Source organism: Festucalex cinctus, chromosome 6 (genome assembly GCF_051991245.1).
Source record: "Festucalex cinctus isolate MCC-2025b chromosome 6, RoL_Fcin_1.0, whole genome shotgun sequence".
Taxonomy (NCBI): Eukaryota; Metazoa; Chordata; class Actinopteri; order Syngnathiformes; family Syngnathidae; genus Festucalex; species Festucalex cinctus.
Window position 1 is genome coordinate 25564395 of NC_135416.1, and position 13724 is coordinate 25578118.

At 39.0% G+C, this 13724-nt stretch overlaps 1 protein-coding gene across 4 annotated transcripts in view; it reads right to left on the reverse strand.

The window, feature by feature from the left end:
* Positions 1-13724, reverse strand: part of LOC144020796 (nuclear pore membrane glycoprotein 210-like) — a 128209-nt gene that overhangs the window by 55433 nt on the left and 59052 nt on the right. For 3 of the 4 annotated variants that reach the window (XR_013283972.1, XM_077524597.1, XM_077524600.1), the window contains 11 exons: positions 9276-9377; positions 9007-9135; positions 7881-8008; positions 7671-7803; positions 7522-7584; positions 6927-7106; positions 6761-6841; positions 6519-6650; positions 6217-6375; positions 4177-4268; positions 3914-4088 (listed from right to left, as the gene is read on the reverse strand). Coding sequence is in view for 3 of the 4 variants with exons in the window: in XM_077524597.1 (XP_077380723.1) it covers positions 3914-4088; positions 4177-4268; positions 6217-6375; positions 6519-6650; positions 6761-6841; positions 6927-7106; positions 7522-7584; positions 7671-7803; positions 7881-8008; positions 9007-9135; positions 9276-9377 (1374 nt within the window). In the remaining variant the exon portion in view is untranslated. The remainder of the gene's footprint in view (positions 1-3913; positions 4089-4176; positions 4269-6216; positions 6376-6518; positions 6651-6760; positions 6842-6926; positions 7107-7521; positions 7585-7670; positions 7804-7880; positions 8009-9006; positions 9136-9275; positions 9378-13724) is intronic. The other variant, XM_077524598.1, reaches the window with a different exon arrangement.

Here is a 13724-nt window from a genome sequence, read left to right on the forward strand (position 1 = left end):
CGCGAACTCCATTGACTACAATGCAAACGCGCCGCCGAATCGCCGTCCCTCGCTGGTAAGCATTAGGCTTAACACTAGCCTGTGGTGGGGTCTTTTTCGGTCCCATAATAGCAAAACTACACTCAAAATGTCTATCAAACACACACCGCGTCCGCACTAAAAGAAAGGGGGTGACGAACTGGGACGCCGTGAGCGTGCGTCAGCTTCTCGTGGCCGCCACCGTGGTGCTGTTCGACCGCGTGGTTTGGTTCGTCCGCCGAAAAGTAGTTCGTCAGCAGAGACTAAATTCTCGCGAATTTAATGTTCGTGAGGCGAAAAGTTCGTGAGCTAAAGCGTTCGTCAGCCGAGGTATCACTGTATATATATATATATATATATATACATATACATACACATATATACATATATATATATATATATATATATATATATATATTAGGGCTGGGTGATATGGCCAAAAAAATCAAATCTCGATTTTTGCAGTCATTCCGGACGATTACGATTTTAATCGATTTTAACCTAATAAATCCAACAAACGTTTACTTAAAGGTTTAATTTATTCAAAAATAATTCCTGTGCAAAATGTTCAGACACCAGTAACGTATACTGATTCTAGATCAGTTTTAACACAAAATTACATCACATGAAAGCATTTGGATGTAACAGAATATAAGAACAGCTTTTAATCATCCAGAAGACAAAATTCGATTTCACGATTTAGCAAATTTTCAACGATTCGATTTTTTAAAATGACAATGTATCGAATTAATTGGATTTATTGCCCAGCCCTAATTTATATATATATATATATATATATATATATATATATATATATATATATATATATATATAGAATTTTGTCATATACTTGATACTTTTGGTCTCTCACATCATGTAAAAGGTACAACACACAATCAAGGTCACATTCTTGATCTCGTCATCTCTAAAGGTGTTGACATTTTATCTGTTGAGGTGAAAGATCTGGCTATTTCAGATCATTCCTGTGTGTTTTTTGAATTACAAACAATCCCAGAAGCTCAAACAACTACTGTCTCTATTAAAAAAAAGGTACATAAATGAGAATACAAGCAACACGTTTATGGAATTAATGGCTGCATCACCAACTGTAAATGCAGAGACCGTTGATGAACTTTTGGATGAATTCACCTCAAAAATCTCAAATGTTTTGGATGCTGTTGCTCCTATTAAAACTAAGACCATTCCATCCCGAACTAAAACACCTTGGAGTTGTACTACCAACATAATGACTTTGAAATCTAAATGCAGAAAAGCAGAGCGAAACTGGAGAAAAACTACACTCCAAGTTCATTTTGACCTGTACAGACAATGTTTTTGTCATTTTAACCGAGAGTTAGTAATAGCTAGACAACAACATTTTTCTGAAATTATTAGTAGGAACCTCAACAATACACGCACTCTATTTGCCGTGGTTGACAAACTTACAAATCCCCCAAATCAAACAGCGCCAGAACTCCTCTCAACAGATAAATGCAAAGAATTTGCCTGCTACTTTAGTGAAAAAGTACAAGCCATCAGGTCAAACATTGTTACAAACCAGCAAAATAACAAAATGATGCAGCACTTAAAATCACCCAGGAATAATTTAATTACCATGACAGAATTTGACTCAGTGGATCAAAACTGTAGTAGACTTGGTTCAGCAATTGAAACCTTCCACGAGCTGTCTTGACTCAATACCATCTGGCTTTTTCAAAACCATTGTGAAATCTGTTCAGATCGATTTACAACAAATAATTAATTGCTCACTTCAATCAGGTGAACTTCCTAAATGTCTGAAAGTAGCCGCCGTCAAGCCCATTCTAAAAAAGAGAACACTGGATGTCTCCCTGCTAGCAAATTATAGACCAATCGCAAACCTTCCCTTCGTAACTAAAATAGTTGAAAAAGTGTTTTTTAATCAACTCAGCAATTTCTTGAGCTTAAACGGACTTTTGGACAAATTCCAGTCAGGTTTCCGACCTCATCACAGTACAGAAACAGCGCTGATTAAAGTACTGAATGATATAAGATTGAGCACTGATGCAGGGAAGGTATCGGTGCTCGTCTTGTTGGACCTCAGTGCAGCATTTGACACGATTGATCATAATATACTGTTAGACAGGCTGGAAACTTGGGTGGAGTTAAATGGAACAGTCCTTAAATGGTTCAGGTCCTATTTGGAGGAAAGGAGTTACTTTGTGACCATTGGAAATTTTTAATCTGATCGAAAGGCCATGACATGTGGGGTCCCTCAAGGGTCAGTCCTTGGACCCCTGTTGTTCAGTCTGTATATGTTACCTTTGGGTCAAATGCTTCAGAACGCCGATGTTGACTATCATAGTTATGCAGATGACACACAATTGTATTTATCAATGTGCCCAAATGACAGCAGTTCTATTAACGTATTGTGTCATTCTCTAGAGCAAGTTAACAACTGGATGAACCAAAATTTCCTTCAGCTGAACGAAAACAAAACGGAGCTCATTGTTTTCGGCAATAAAGAAAAGAGGATTGCTGTTAAAAAACAGCTTGAGTCACTGTCTTTAGAAACTAAAGACCAAGTTCGAAATCTTGGGGTACTAATAGACTTAGATCTGACCTTCAGCAATCATATTAAATTCATCACTAAAACAGCCTTTTACCACCTGAAAAACATATCCAGACTGAAGGACTGCATGCTTCAAGCAGACCAAGAGAAGCTTATCCATGCTTTTATCTCCAGCAGACTAGATTACTGTAACGGTCTTCTGACTGGACTCTCTCAAAAGAACATGAGACAATTGCAGCTCATTCAGAACGCTGCAGCTCGAGTTCTGACCAAAACAAAAAGATCAGAACATATTACTCCAGTACTTAAGGATTTACACTGGCTCCCAGTCAGTTGTAGAATCGATTTGAAAGTTCTGCTACTCGTCGTATAAATCACTAAATGGTTTGGGTCCTGAATATATCCAAGAAATGCTGATTGAGTACAAACCCAGCAGGGCTCTGAGATCTACAGACTTGGGCCAACTAGTGGAACCCAGAGTTCGAAGCAAACATGGTGAAGCTGCATTTAGCCATTATGCTGCACACAGATGGAATAGACTGCCAACAGAAGTGAAGTCAGCCCCGAGTGTAAATGCTTTCAAATCCAGGTTAAAAACTTTGCTTTTTTCTTATACCTTTGATTAGGGACTTTTAAACAGCTTTAATTAAGTTTTTTTTTTTTAATTATTATTATTTTAAACTTCCTTATGTTAAATGTTTTAAAGTTTGTTGAATAATGTTTTAAGATTGTTATTGTATGTTCTTTTTAGTAAATTTTGTAACCTATTTTCATTTATTTTTCTTCCTCTGAATGTTAACTACTGTTTCTTGATGCTTATGTGTTGTCTTTCCTTGTGTAAAGCACATTGAGTTGCCTTGTGTATGAAATGTGCTATATAAATAAACTTGCCTTGCATATATATATATATATATATATATATATATATATATATATATATATATATATACATATATATATATATATATATATATATATATATATATATATATATATATATATATATATATATATATATACATATACATATACATATACATAGGGGAGTACCGCCGCTTATTTTTTTCCATTTAAAACACTGGAAGGAACCAGAATGCTTGCACTTATATTTTCTAAATTGGAGAAAAAGATCCTCTCTTTTTTTTTTTTTTTAAGTGATTATAATTTCTTTCTGTGTTTCGGTTTTTGGTTCCTCATTTTTGTATTTCAGTTTGGCCAAAATAAAAGCTAACTTAAAAAGAAGCTGCTTATAATTACAGGATAGAAAAACAACGTTTCTCCTCTGAAGCAAAAATGCAGACAACAACCAAACATCCGTTCATAGATGGATTTTATCAAACTGACCTTTACTGGAATGACGAGAGTTCGGTTGACATCAAAGGACTTCGGTGAAGCAATTAGCAGTGATGAAATGCCATAGAGTCCGCCAGAAAAGAGGAGGCCCTTATCATCAACTTGTGCGACAGTAACCTGCTTAGAGTACTTCAGCATCTGGTATGATAGTGCACCCACACCATCCCTAGTACACATAAAGACAAATAAAGTTACAGATAAGTTCCTCTCAGTATTTAATTCAGGAACAAGAAAAACCTGTAAATTGAACTCACCAGTATGTTTGGAGTTTGAGGACAGAGTCTAGAGTCATGAGTATTTTGCCAGCCTCGACTTTGGGATTAAGCATGCATAGTTTGTCATAGACCTTGATCAAAGAAAATGAGACACCACCACTATTAGGGCACATGTGACAAATCCAAATCTGACACACATGGATGCATTGGGGGGGGGGGGTTAACGGGGGCCGGGGCACATGCAGGCCCTTTTGGCACTGATGTCCAAAGGGCCCCTTTGTCCATTTATTTATTTATTTATTTATTTAATATATTTTTTATTTGGTTTGTGAAAGTATTGCGTTGCCTTTCAAAACAAAAATTCAGCAACGTAATTTAAATACAACAAATTATTGTTATTCCGATATCCTTGGATGATGTCATACTACGAGACGCGCCCTCATTTGAAGCCAGGTCGCTCGCTGCTACACCTGCGGTCGGTCGGTAAGTTGGCGGCTCCGTTAGTCTCACTCACAGTAAACAGAAGCCAAGGTCATAGAATCAGGGCCGGCCTAGGCTACAGGCGAGCTAGGCGGTCGCCTAGGGCGCCATCTTGTGGAGGGGGCGCCAAATTGCAGAAAGGAAAAATAATAAAATTTAAAAAACACAAACACAACCCCCCCCCCCCCCCCCCCCTCGTGTTTTCTAACACAAAATATGTTATATAGCAAATATATTTTATTAAGTTCCTTTTTTTTATTACTTCTATTTCAAATAAATGACTGTGAGTTCACGACCTGCTGTCCTGGCGCCCTGAACCTGACCCGCTGCTGCCGCTTACAATGAAAGGTAGGGGGAGGGGTCGTATATCATCTCAGAGTGTAGTGGCAGCACTTTAGAAAGATAGATAGATGGTTGGCACACTTGTGTTGTTTATAAATTGACATCGACAACAATAAAAAGGTCCAAGCCTTCAAGTGCTGCACTTAGAAAGCGGCGAAAGGAGGAGGAGGAAAAACGGGCCCAGGGTAGAGGTATGTATGTACGGAGCCCTAAGGTAACATGGTAGAAAAAAAAAAAACCTTTGCGTTCCCTCGCAAAACATTTTGCGTTTGCGAGGGAACGCAAAGATTGCGTGCCCTCGCAAAAAACTTTGCGTTCTCTCGCAAAGATTGCGAGGGAACGCAAAGTTGTTTTGCGAGGGAACGCAAAGTTGTTTTTTTCGCCTGCCATATCACCTTCGCTGCGCCGTGAACACTTCCGGGTCATCTTCCACGTGAACAAAAGCGACGAGGATGGAACGTTTGTAAACATGAAACAAAACAATGGGAAAGGTTTCCCAAAGCGACTAGGATGGAGCATGTATTTTTCCACTGCTTTGTTTACACGTCGCTTTTGGTCACATGGAAGATGACCCGGAAGTGTTTACGCCGCAGCGAAGGTGACATGGTAAGCGGAAAAAAAACAACTTTGCGTTCCCTCGCAAAACAACTTTGCGTTCGAACGAAAAGATTGCGTTCACTTTGCGAGGGAACGCAAAGTTGTTTTGCGAGGGAACGCAAAGTTGTTGTTTTTTTTTTGTTGACAGAAAATAATTGAGAAGCACTGCCTTAAATACATGTAGAAATTATATGCTTAATGATGTTTACAGGAGGAAATGCGTATATATATATATATATATATTTCCATTCAAGAATTATACCTGTAATTAAAAAAAATGCCTCTGCTAAATCAAATATTGGGTTCTAAGGAACTGAGCGATACAAGAGAAAGGGGGTCTGCAAAGCAGCACATACCGCCAACTGTTAAAAAAAATAGTGACCACTACACTTTATAGCAATCAAACACAATATTCTGTGGGCCTTGCAAAATCAATCAAAATCCACTGTGAAAATGGCTGGGAGCGAATGAGTTAAGATGAAAGAAAAAGAGGGTATTTGTTATACATAGTGCCCATGCCATGCCCTTAATGTGTAGTCTTTTCACTTCACAAGATCAATAACGTCACTGTTCTGCAGCTTTTGGCATTTGAATGGGGTTGGTTCACTGTGATAATTAGCTCACATTGTAGTCAAATATAGTCCACTTTTAGAGTTGTACCTGGATTTGGATCTTGTCCATGAGCATTGAAAGATTACCAGAAAGTTGACCAACAAGAGGGTCGAAAACTTTGAGGACAACTTTGAGCCAAGTCGACCCTCTTGTCCGACCTGTCACACTCATGCCGAAATTGTGCTCCGCGTTAAGCTCCACATTAGCCTGAGAGTTTAATAAGGCAAATCAAGTCAAAAGTGAATAGTGAATAACAGGTACAACAGTACATGCAGATACAGCATTGCGCAAGTCAGCCTAATAAAAGGAACCATAAATCTATGGATATTAAGTTTTAGAGAGAAGCATACCATAGAGTGTCTTGACTGGACATTCAGGATGTCCCTTTTGGTGCTGGACCAGTGGAAGGTAAGACTTGGCAGAGCATTGGCAAACGTGAAGGGTGTTTGACTATTGGACAAACCCATCACATATACAGGCATCTACAGAAGGAAAGATGCTAGTACAAGCAACAATGCCAACCATTTTCTAAAACATTTGTTCCACGGGAAACAGTCATTCTTAAAATGTACATTCACAAACAAGGCTGTACCTGCATTCCCGTCATTATTCGTGTAATGGGTGCACTAATTCGAATGGCAGTCAAATGCACAACCTCAACTTCTACTTGGTCCTTAAGACACAGAAGAAAAGCCATTTGCAATTGCATTTGTTCAAACAAAACTCACCTGCATCACATTCACCCCATCGTTATTTACCTTCAACATGACAAATAGCTTTCCAGTTTCAGTATCGACAGTTTGGACAAGTCCTGTCACAGTGACGTTACCAAGAGTCATACCCTTGACATGACCGATGCGGTTTACAGAAGCAATGTCTTCATTGGAGATAGAAAAAAGAATGCTTGGCTGAGGCTGAGGGCCACCCTCAGATGTGATCTAGAAACAGGGGTATTTTTGACAGAAAAAAAGTGTAAAAGTAATTTTAGTAACAGTAGGGCCCAAGTAATTCAGAAAGGTTATGGCCCTTGATTTTACTATAACATAATTAGAGGCAAAACTCATTAGATGAAGCTTTTACATAAACTTTCTGAAGCGGTAGATCATTTGGGTATATAATTAACACTATATAATGTTGGGCAATTAGATGGTGTTCTGATGAGATAACAGTGCTTTTTAAAGAGCACAACAGTGCAATCAAAGAGGAGCTGGAAAAGACAGTGTTGTTTTCTAGAGAAAGCCTGGCAAAGGTCCCTTTTGGAAGATGACTGGACCAAATGAACTCTTCTGGCAAGTGAAACTGAGGCTTCCCGTTGTCAGCATAAGTATCAGCACTGCACACACACAAACACACCTGCATCATTCCTCCAATCAGCAGAGTCATTTTCCGTGGGATGAGGTTGAATGGTGGAAATACCTATTAAGAAACAGTTAACTTGGAGTTTTTCTAGTACCTGATAATAGTTGTGATAAAGACTTGAGTAACGTTAATGAATAAAATACCTCAATTTGTTGAGAGGCAGACAACATGTTCTCATTTTTATCGACTACGACAGCATACAAAGTTGTCTGGCCAACAGAAACACCGTTTACAAGGTAAACTGCGGTGTTGTGTTTTGTGGAGTCTGCTACTGGTCTGTAAAAGAAACAAGACATGTCCATTAAGGTTAAGATATTTTTAACAACATCACATTTAAAGTTTCAAAAACTTACATTAATAAGACTACTTCAGTCAATGCCTTAACTTTCAGTTTCATGACTTGGAAATAGCTGGCTGGGAAAGGCTTCTTATGATCATCCAACACTCTGACATAACATCTTACTGATTTGCCAATTCCCACCTAATAAATGACACAAATGAGGCCAGTCATTCGGGAAATCACCAATTCAGCTCACAGAAAGGGCAACCCAAAGGACGTTAAGATCAATGACCAATCAGCGTTGCCTTTATATTCAGTCAGCAGTGGTGCTCCGTCGCTTCTAAATCCAACTCCTGCGCTCCTTTTCATTGGGGTGTCCTGCATTTCATTTTGTCTACCCCGTTTGGACCCCACCTTTTTGTCGATGTGCAGCGGGCGCTATATGCGGAGACGAAAAGTACTCTGGCCGCGAGACCAAGCAGGACAAAAATATAACAAAACAAAAATATAACAAAAATACTGCTGGTAGGCAACGTCGAGCGAGTCTGCCACACCATATGTGAATAGATTGTCTTCGCCTGGGCGAACGCGTCTGCTGGCATGGTTGTTCAAGCTTTCGCGAAAGCCGGCATTATTACTAAACAGCCACTCTGCAATGAGACAGACTCTGATAATGACGACGGGGAACCTGGCATGTATGACGGAGACATTGATCACCTGTTCAATTTGGATACAGAAGATGAGGGCGTTGATTGATTTGTGAATGAAGACTGATCAAAAAATAATGTGAGTACATAAATTGTTGACTAAAGTACAACCAAACTTTACTGTTGTGCTCCTGTTGTGTTGGTCCTGCATGCATGCTACCGTATGTTTTTGCATGCAAGCTACCGTTTGAGCAAGAATGCGCCCAATAATGTGGTACGCTTTATGGATGGGTTACATTACAAACCGCCGACACAATCGCCACCCCCCACCCCCCAACCCCCCAACCTGACGAGCGCCGCTGTTGACAAAATTCTTAGCAGGAGCACTGGCGCTCCATGAATCTTAGAAATTGAGCATTCATACAGACAGAAACATTTTGAGTGCCACTGGGTCATGTATGCAATGTGTGCTTCTTATATTGTAATAACGATCATCATGTTGAGCATTCCCATTATTAATCATAATGAAGAATTAGCAGACTTGAAACTGACCTTGGCGATCACTCTCAAATTCACTTCCCGGATGTCCGAAACATACACTAAGGCTTTGGCAGCATATGGGAAGGCCAAACAAAGGTCATGAACCATCACTTGCACCATACCTGGCTGGAAGGTGGTAACCTATGGGTGACATAAAGGAATACAAAAGAGAAATTCAAATTGGCCAGAGAATCGTTCTTTATCCCTTGTACAAATTAAACTGTGCATCTCTATTTCACTTTGCTCATTCACTCCAATAGAATTCCAGTGCCACCACATACCTGAACTGTTTCTTTGCTGTCCTGCAATACCACTTCTGCAATGTCTTTAGCACTGGTATTGACAAAAAAGTGGCCTGATCCCTCTCGCAGTACAAGGTTACCCTATAAGGAAAACCACATATAAAGCTTTTCAGTTGAATTCAAATCTGGTACGGGATGATGAGACTATCATGATCATCGCGCAATTCAAGCGACTTGCATGCTTGAACAAGTTACATCAAAGGGAACCTGTCCACAATTGCACACTAAAACCACTTTATATAGTACACGTTGCATTTCTTAGTCAAGTAGTTCCTCATTGAGAAGAATGAGCAGGGTCAAACATACTTGGATGAAGTCATTTGCAAAAATAAATAATAACTTCATAGCAGACACTATTTAGTCCATTTTTGGGGGGTGCTTCAGCACTCCCAAAGTGAACAACGAGCAACCCCAAAGTTTTAGAGTACATATATAGATGTGTTGTTTTTAACAAGCTAGAAAATTACATAGTATGTATATAAACCATAGAGTTTAAAAGTAATATTTAAACAACATAAAATACAATACCCCTCAACATTTAATTAGAAAATGGTTCGATCCACCTCAGCCCATTATTCCTCCCACCCACAATGTTGCAACGTTGTCTACAAGTAGAGCACGCTAATCGTCCTCCAGCGGTTACCTCCCTAGTGTGACTGTCTAGTAGGGATGTCATGATAAGGACAATATCGTGATATCGTGATAATAAAAATCGTCGTCGTCATGTTCACAATAATTTAGGGGTGTCACGATTCGCCAACTCCACGATTCGATTTAAATTTCAATTTTGGGGTCACGATTCGATTATTTTTTTTTTTTTTTGCGCTCCCCCACTTTATAACACAGAGGCATATGCTTCTGTAGGCTAAGGCTAGTCTATGATCATTGGTTCTATTCATTGTACAGTAAATCTTATTTCAAAAGATCGGCTACATATAGGTGATGCAATTTCCATTATTTTTGTGTAAATTTAAGTAATATATGATAATTGACATTAGGCAGGAATGATCAAATTCAAAGAATTTATTTACAATATAAAGTTAACCGTCTTGTTCTTACTGAAGTGTAAAATAAAAAATAAAAAAACAAAAACAAAAAGTCACAGTGGGTGCCTGCCATCTATTGACTGTTTTTGGTTACAACAGTGTGCTGTGCATTACGCGTCCAAAGTCATGGAACAAATACAGCCTGAACAAACTATATCCCAACAGTTACAGTTGCTGGCCATACTGTAGCGTGGTTCAAGTACACTAATTAAATGTTTGAATCCAGCCTTTTCCACCGCCGAATAAGGCTGCAGGTCTGCTGCTATAAATAGACCTATGGCGTTAGTTATAGCTTTCGCGCCAGCTGAAGTGTGTGGAAGTTTCACTGTAAATGAGGATGAAATAGTTGGTTGGACCGTTGTTTTCCCACTTCTAGTTGAATTTGATAAATCGTGACACCCTTACAATAATTAAATGGAACACATCTGTTAAAAAAAAAGTCAGGTTGGTTTCCATTTGTGCAGTTCTAGCACCCTCTGGCTAGTTTATTAGTGCAATTCTATTTTCATTAGGGATGTTTTGGCCTATGTTTAAAATCTATGCTAATTGTTAGATGAAGGGGAACCAAATTTTCTTGTGAAGCGATCAATGTGTGCTTGCATTAGCAAGTAAGTGCCTCAATATTGTCATTAGAGATTATAGGTGGTTTATATGCATTGGTGTTATTTACAAAAGCACAATATTGTGTGTGTGTGTGTGTGTGTGTGTGTGTGTGTGTGTGTGTGGTTGTGTGTGTGTGTGTGTTTAGTATAAGCTCTCTTTTTTACAATATTGTGATCTTTTTAAAATATCGCCAACGCCCCCACAATATCGTGATAATTATCGTATCGTGACCTTCATATTGTGTTAATATCGTATCGTGATGTTTGGATATCGTTACATCCCTACTGTCTAGTTGAGTGAAATTGTAAGTTCCTTACTATTCTTTTTTTTTTTTTTTTTTTTTTGCTGTTGTAGTCATGCTAACTGGTAGGTAGTTAGTTAGCTGACGTTTCCCCCAAAGCTAGGAACGTTGCCGGTGCTCAGGCTGAATGCTTATGTCCATCACTGTCATTTCTGAGTAGAATGAGGCAAACAAGTGTTAATGTCTATTGTGCAGCTATTGGCTAGCTTAAAGGCCCAGTCTGTCGGTTTCACTCAGGAAAAAGCACTTTTTAAATACAGGATTTAAACAAAAAACTACTTCTTGATTTACAGATCAGGGCTTCTCTTAATTTTGGGGGGTGATTTTGTCCTAACAGAGCCTGTATTTTGCCATTTTTTGTTTGTTTTGTAAACAGCGGGACGTTTCTGTGGAAAGACAGTGTTTACACCCCTCCAGCCAATCGCAGAGGGTGGCATGTCGCAAACGGGGCCGGGCGAATTTGCCGGCTGCGTAACGTCACTCCCCCGGCAATTTGAAAGCATGCACGGATTCTTTTTTATTCACTCACTCATTCACACATGTAAGCTTCTGTGAGTGAGTGAGTGAGTGAGTGAGTGAGTGAGTGAGTGAGTGAGTGAGTGAGTGAGTGAGTGAGTGGGTGAGTGAGTGAGTGAGTGAGTGAGTGAGTGAGTGAGTGAGTGAGTGATGGAAAAAAATAATAATAATCCTTGCGAAATAGGACAAAATCACCACCAGAAATTAAGAGAAGCCCAGATCTGTAAATTGAGAAGTAGTTTGTTTGTTTAAATCATGTATTTAAAAAGTGATTTTTCCTGAGTGAAACCGGCAGACTGGGCCTTTAACTAATTTGTGTGGTGTGCGTGCATGTGTGCATCTGTAGAGAAAAATGTCACCTCATGGAGTAAGTCATGGACATAAGATTATTTTTCAGCAAACAAAAGCTCCATTTTGAAATGTATTTCTATTTATACATTTGTATTAAAGACAAGATGTAAAAAGGCAGAGACAAACAGTGCTAAAGTCAATTTGTTTTGTTAAAATGTTATATATTGCGTCTGCACTTCACCCATACACAGACTTGTACATGCAATATTATTTTGCAGATTCAAGCACATTTCTTTTTTAATGTGTATGCTAATGTAAATATTCTTTTTTATCACAAAGTACAGACAAGCAATATATAGTCAGAAAACAAACAAGTCCATTTTAGTTCTCACTGTAAACTGTGGGGAGCTGGATTACTCCAGAAACATGCATACTGTCAATGCATATGTAGAGGAGCTGTTGTATCAAAAAGAGTACCCTTCCCCATAAATTAGAATTAGGATATGTTTATATTTTACTATTACAGTCCCTTTGCACAACATTTACTGGATTTGGTTTACTCACTGACTTCCCATGCAATTTTTGGAGCAGGAAGTACCCCAAAACCGCAGGAAATTATAGAAATCAGCCTCAATTTGGAAGGCAAGTTTATTTGTATAGCACATTTCAAACATAAGGCAACTCAATGTGCTTTACGCAAGGAAAGGCAACACAAAAGCATCAACAAAAAGCAGTTAACATTCAGAGGAAGAAGAGAAAATAAAAGTAGTTTACACAATTTACTAGGGCTGTCAAAGTTAAAGCGTTAATAGATTAATGCTGTTACGTTTTGAGCAATACACGCGTGCATGCAATTGCGTACATGCATTTTTTTTTTTTTTTTTTTTTTTTTTTTAAAGAGCTCAGAATTGTTCATTCGGTAGTCTTACCGATTCAACGTCTTGTCATCATTGCTCTTTTTTTTTTTTTTTTTTTTTTTTTTTTTTTTTTGTGTGTGTATGTGTGCGTGCGTGCGTGCGTTTGCGTGTGTGCGTTTGCGTGCGTGCGCGTGCGTGCGCGTGCGTGCGTGTGCGTGCGTGCAAATACGTATAAATTTATACTCATTCATTCACCTAAAACCTTATAAATATCCCATTACCCTTCGCCTTAACCAGGTACTTCAGAATCTTGCCAGAGTCGTGAGGTTTAAATGGTCAGGAGACCAGAGAAAAGGTTAGAAAAAAAAAGAAATAAAGAGAAAAGAAAGGTAAATCAAAGTGAAATCCAGCACCGACCAAACACTTCCTGCCTTCCCCATGATTACAAAATCAAAGTCTTACGCCAACCCCGGAAGCCTCTAAATTCCAGCAAATTTAGCGAGATCTCAAGAGCCCAGAGGAAAAACTAAAGAGAGGAAGGAGGGAAGGATCGATAAGGCAGAGTGAGATCCATAGAAGCCAGTACATCCAATCCATCAAAGTGAAGTCCAGCACCATCAAGACCCCTCCTGCGTGGTTACAAAACCAGAGTCTTATGCCAACCCCAGAAACCTCATACTTCTAATAAATTAAGATCTCAAGTGACCAGAGGAAAAACTAAAGAGAGGAAGGAGGGAAGGATAGATAAAGCAAAGTGAGAACCACAGACACCAGCACCAACTGATTCAAGGGGCTGTGGGAGGGAGAGGGTACT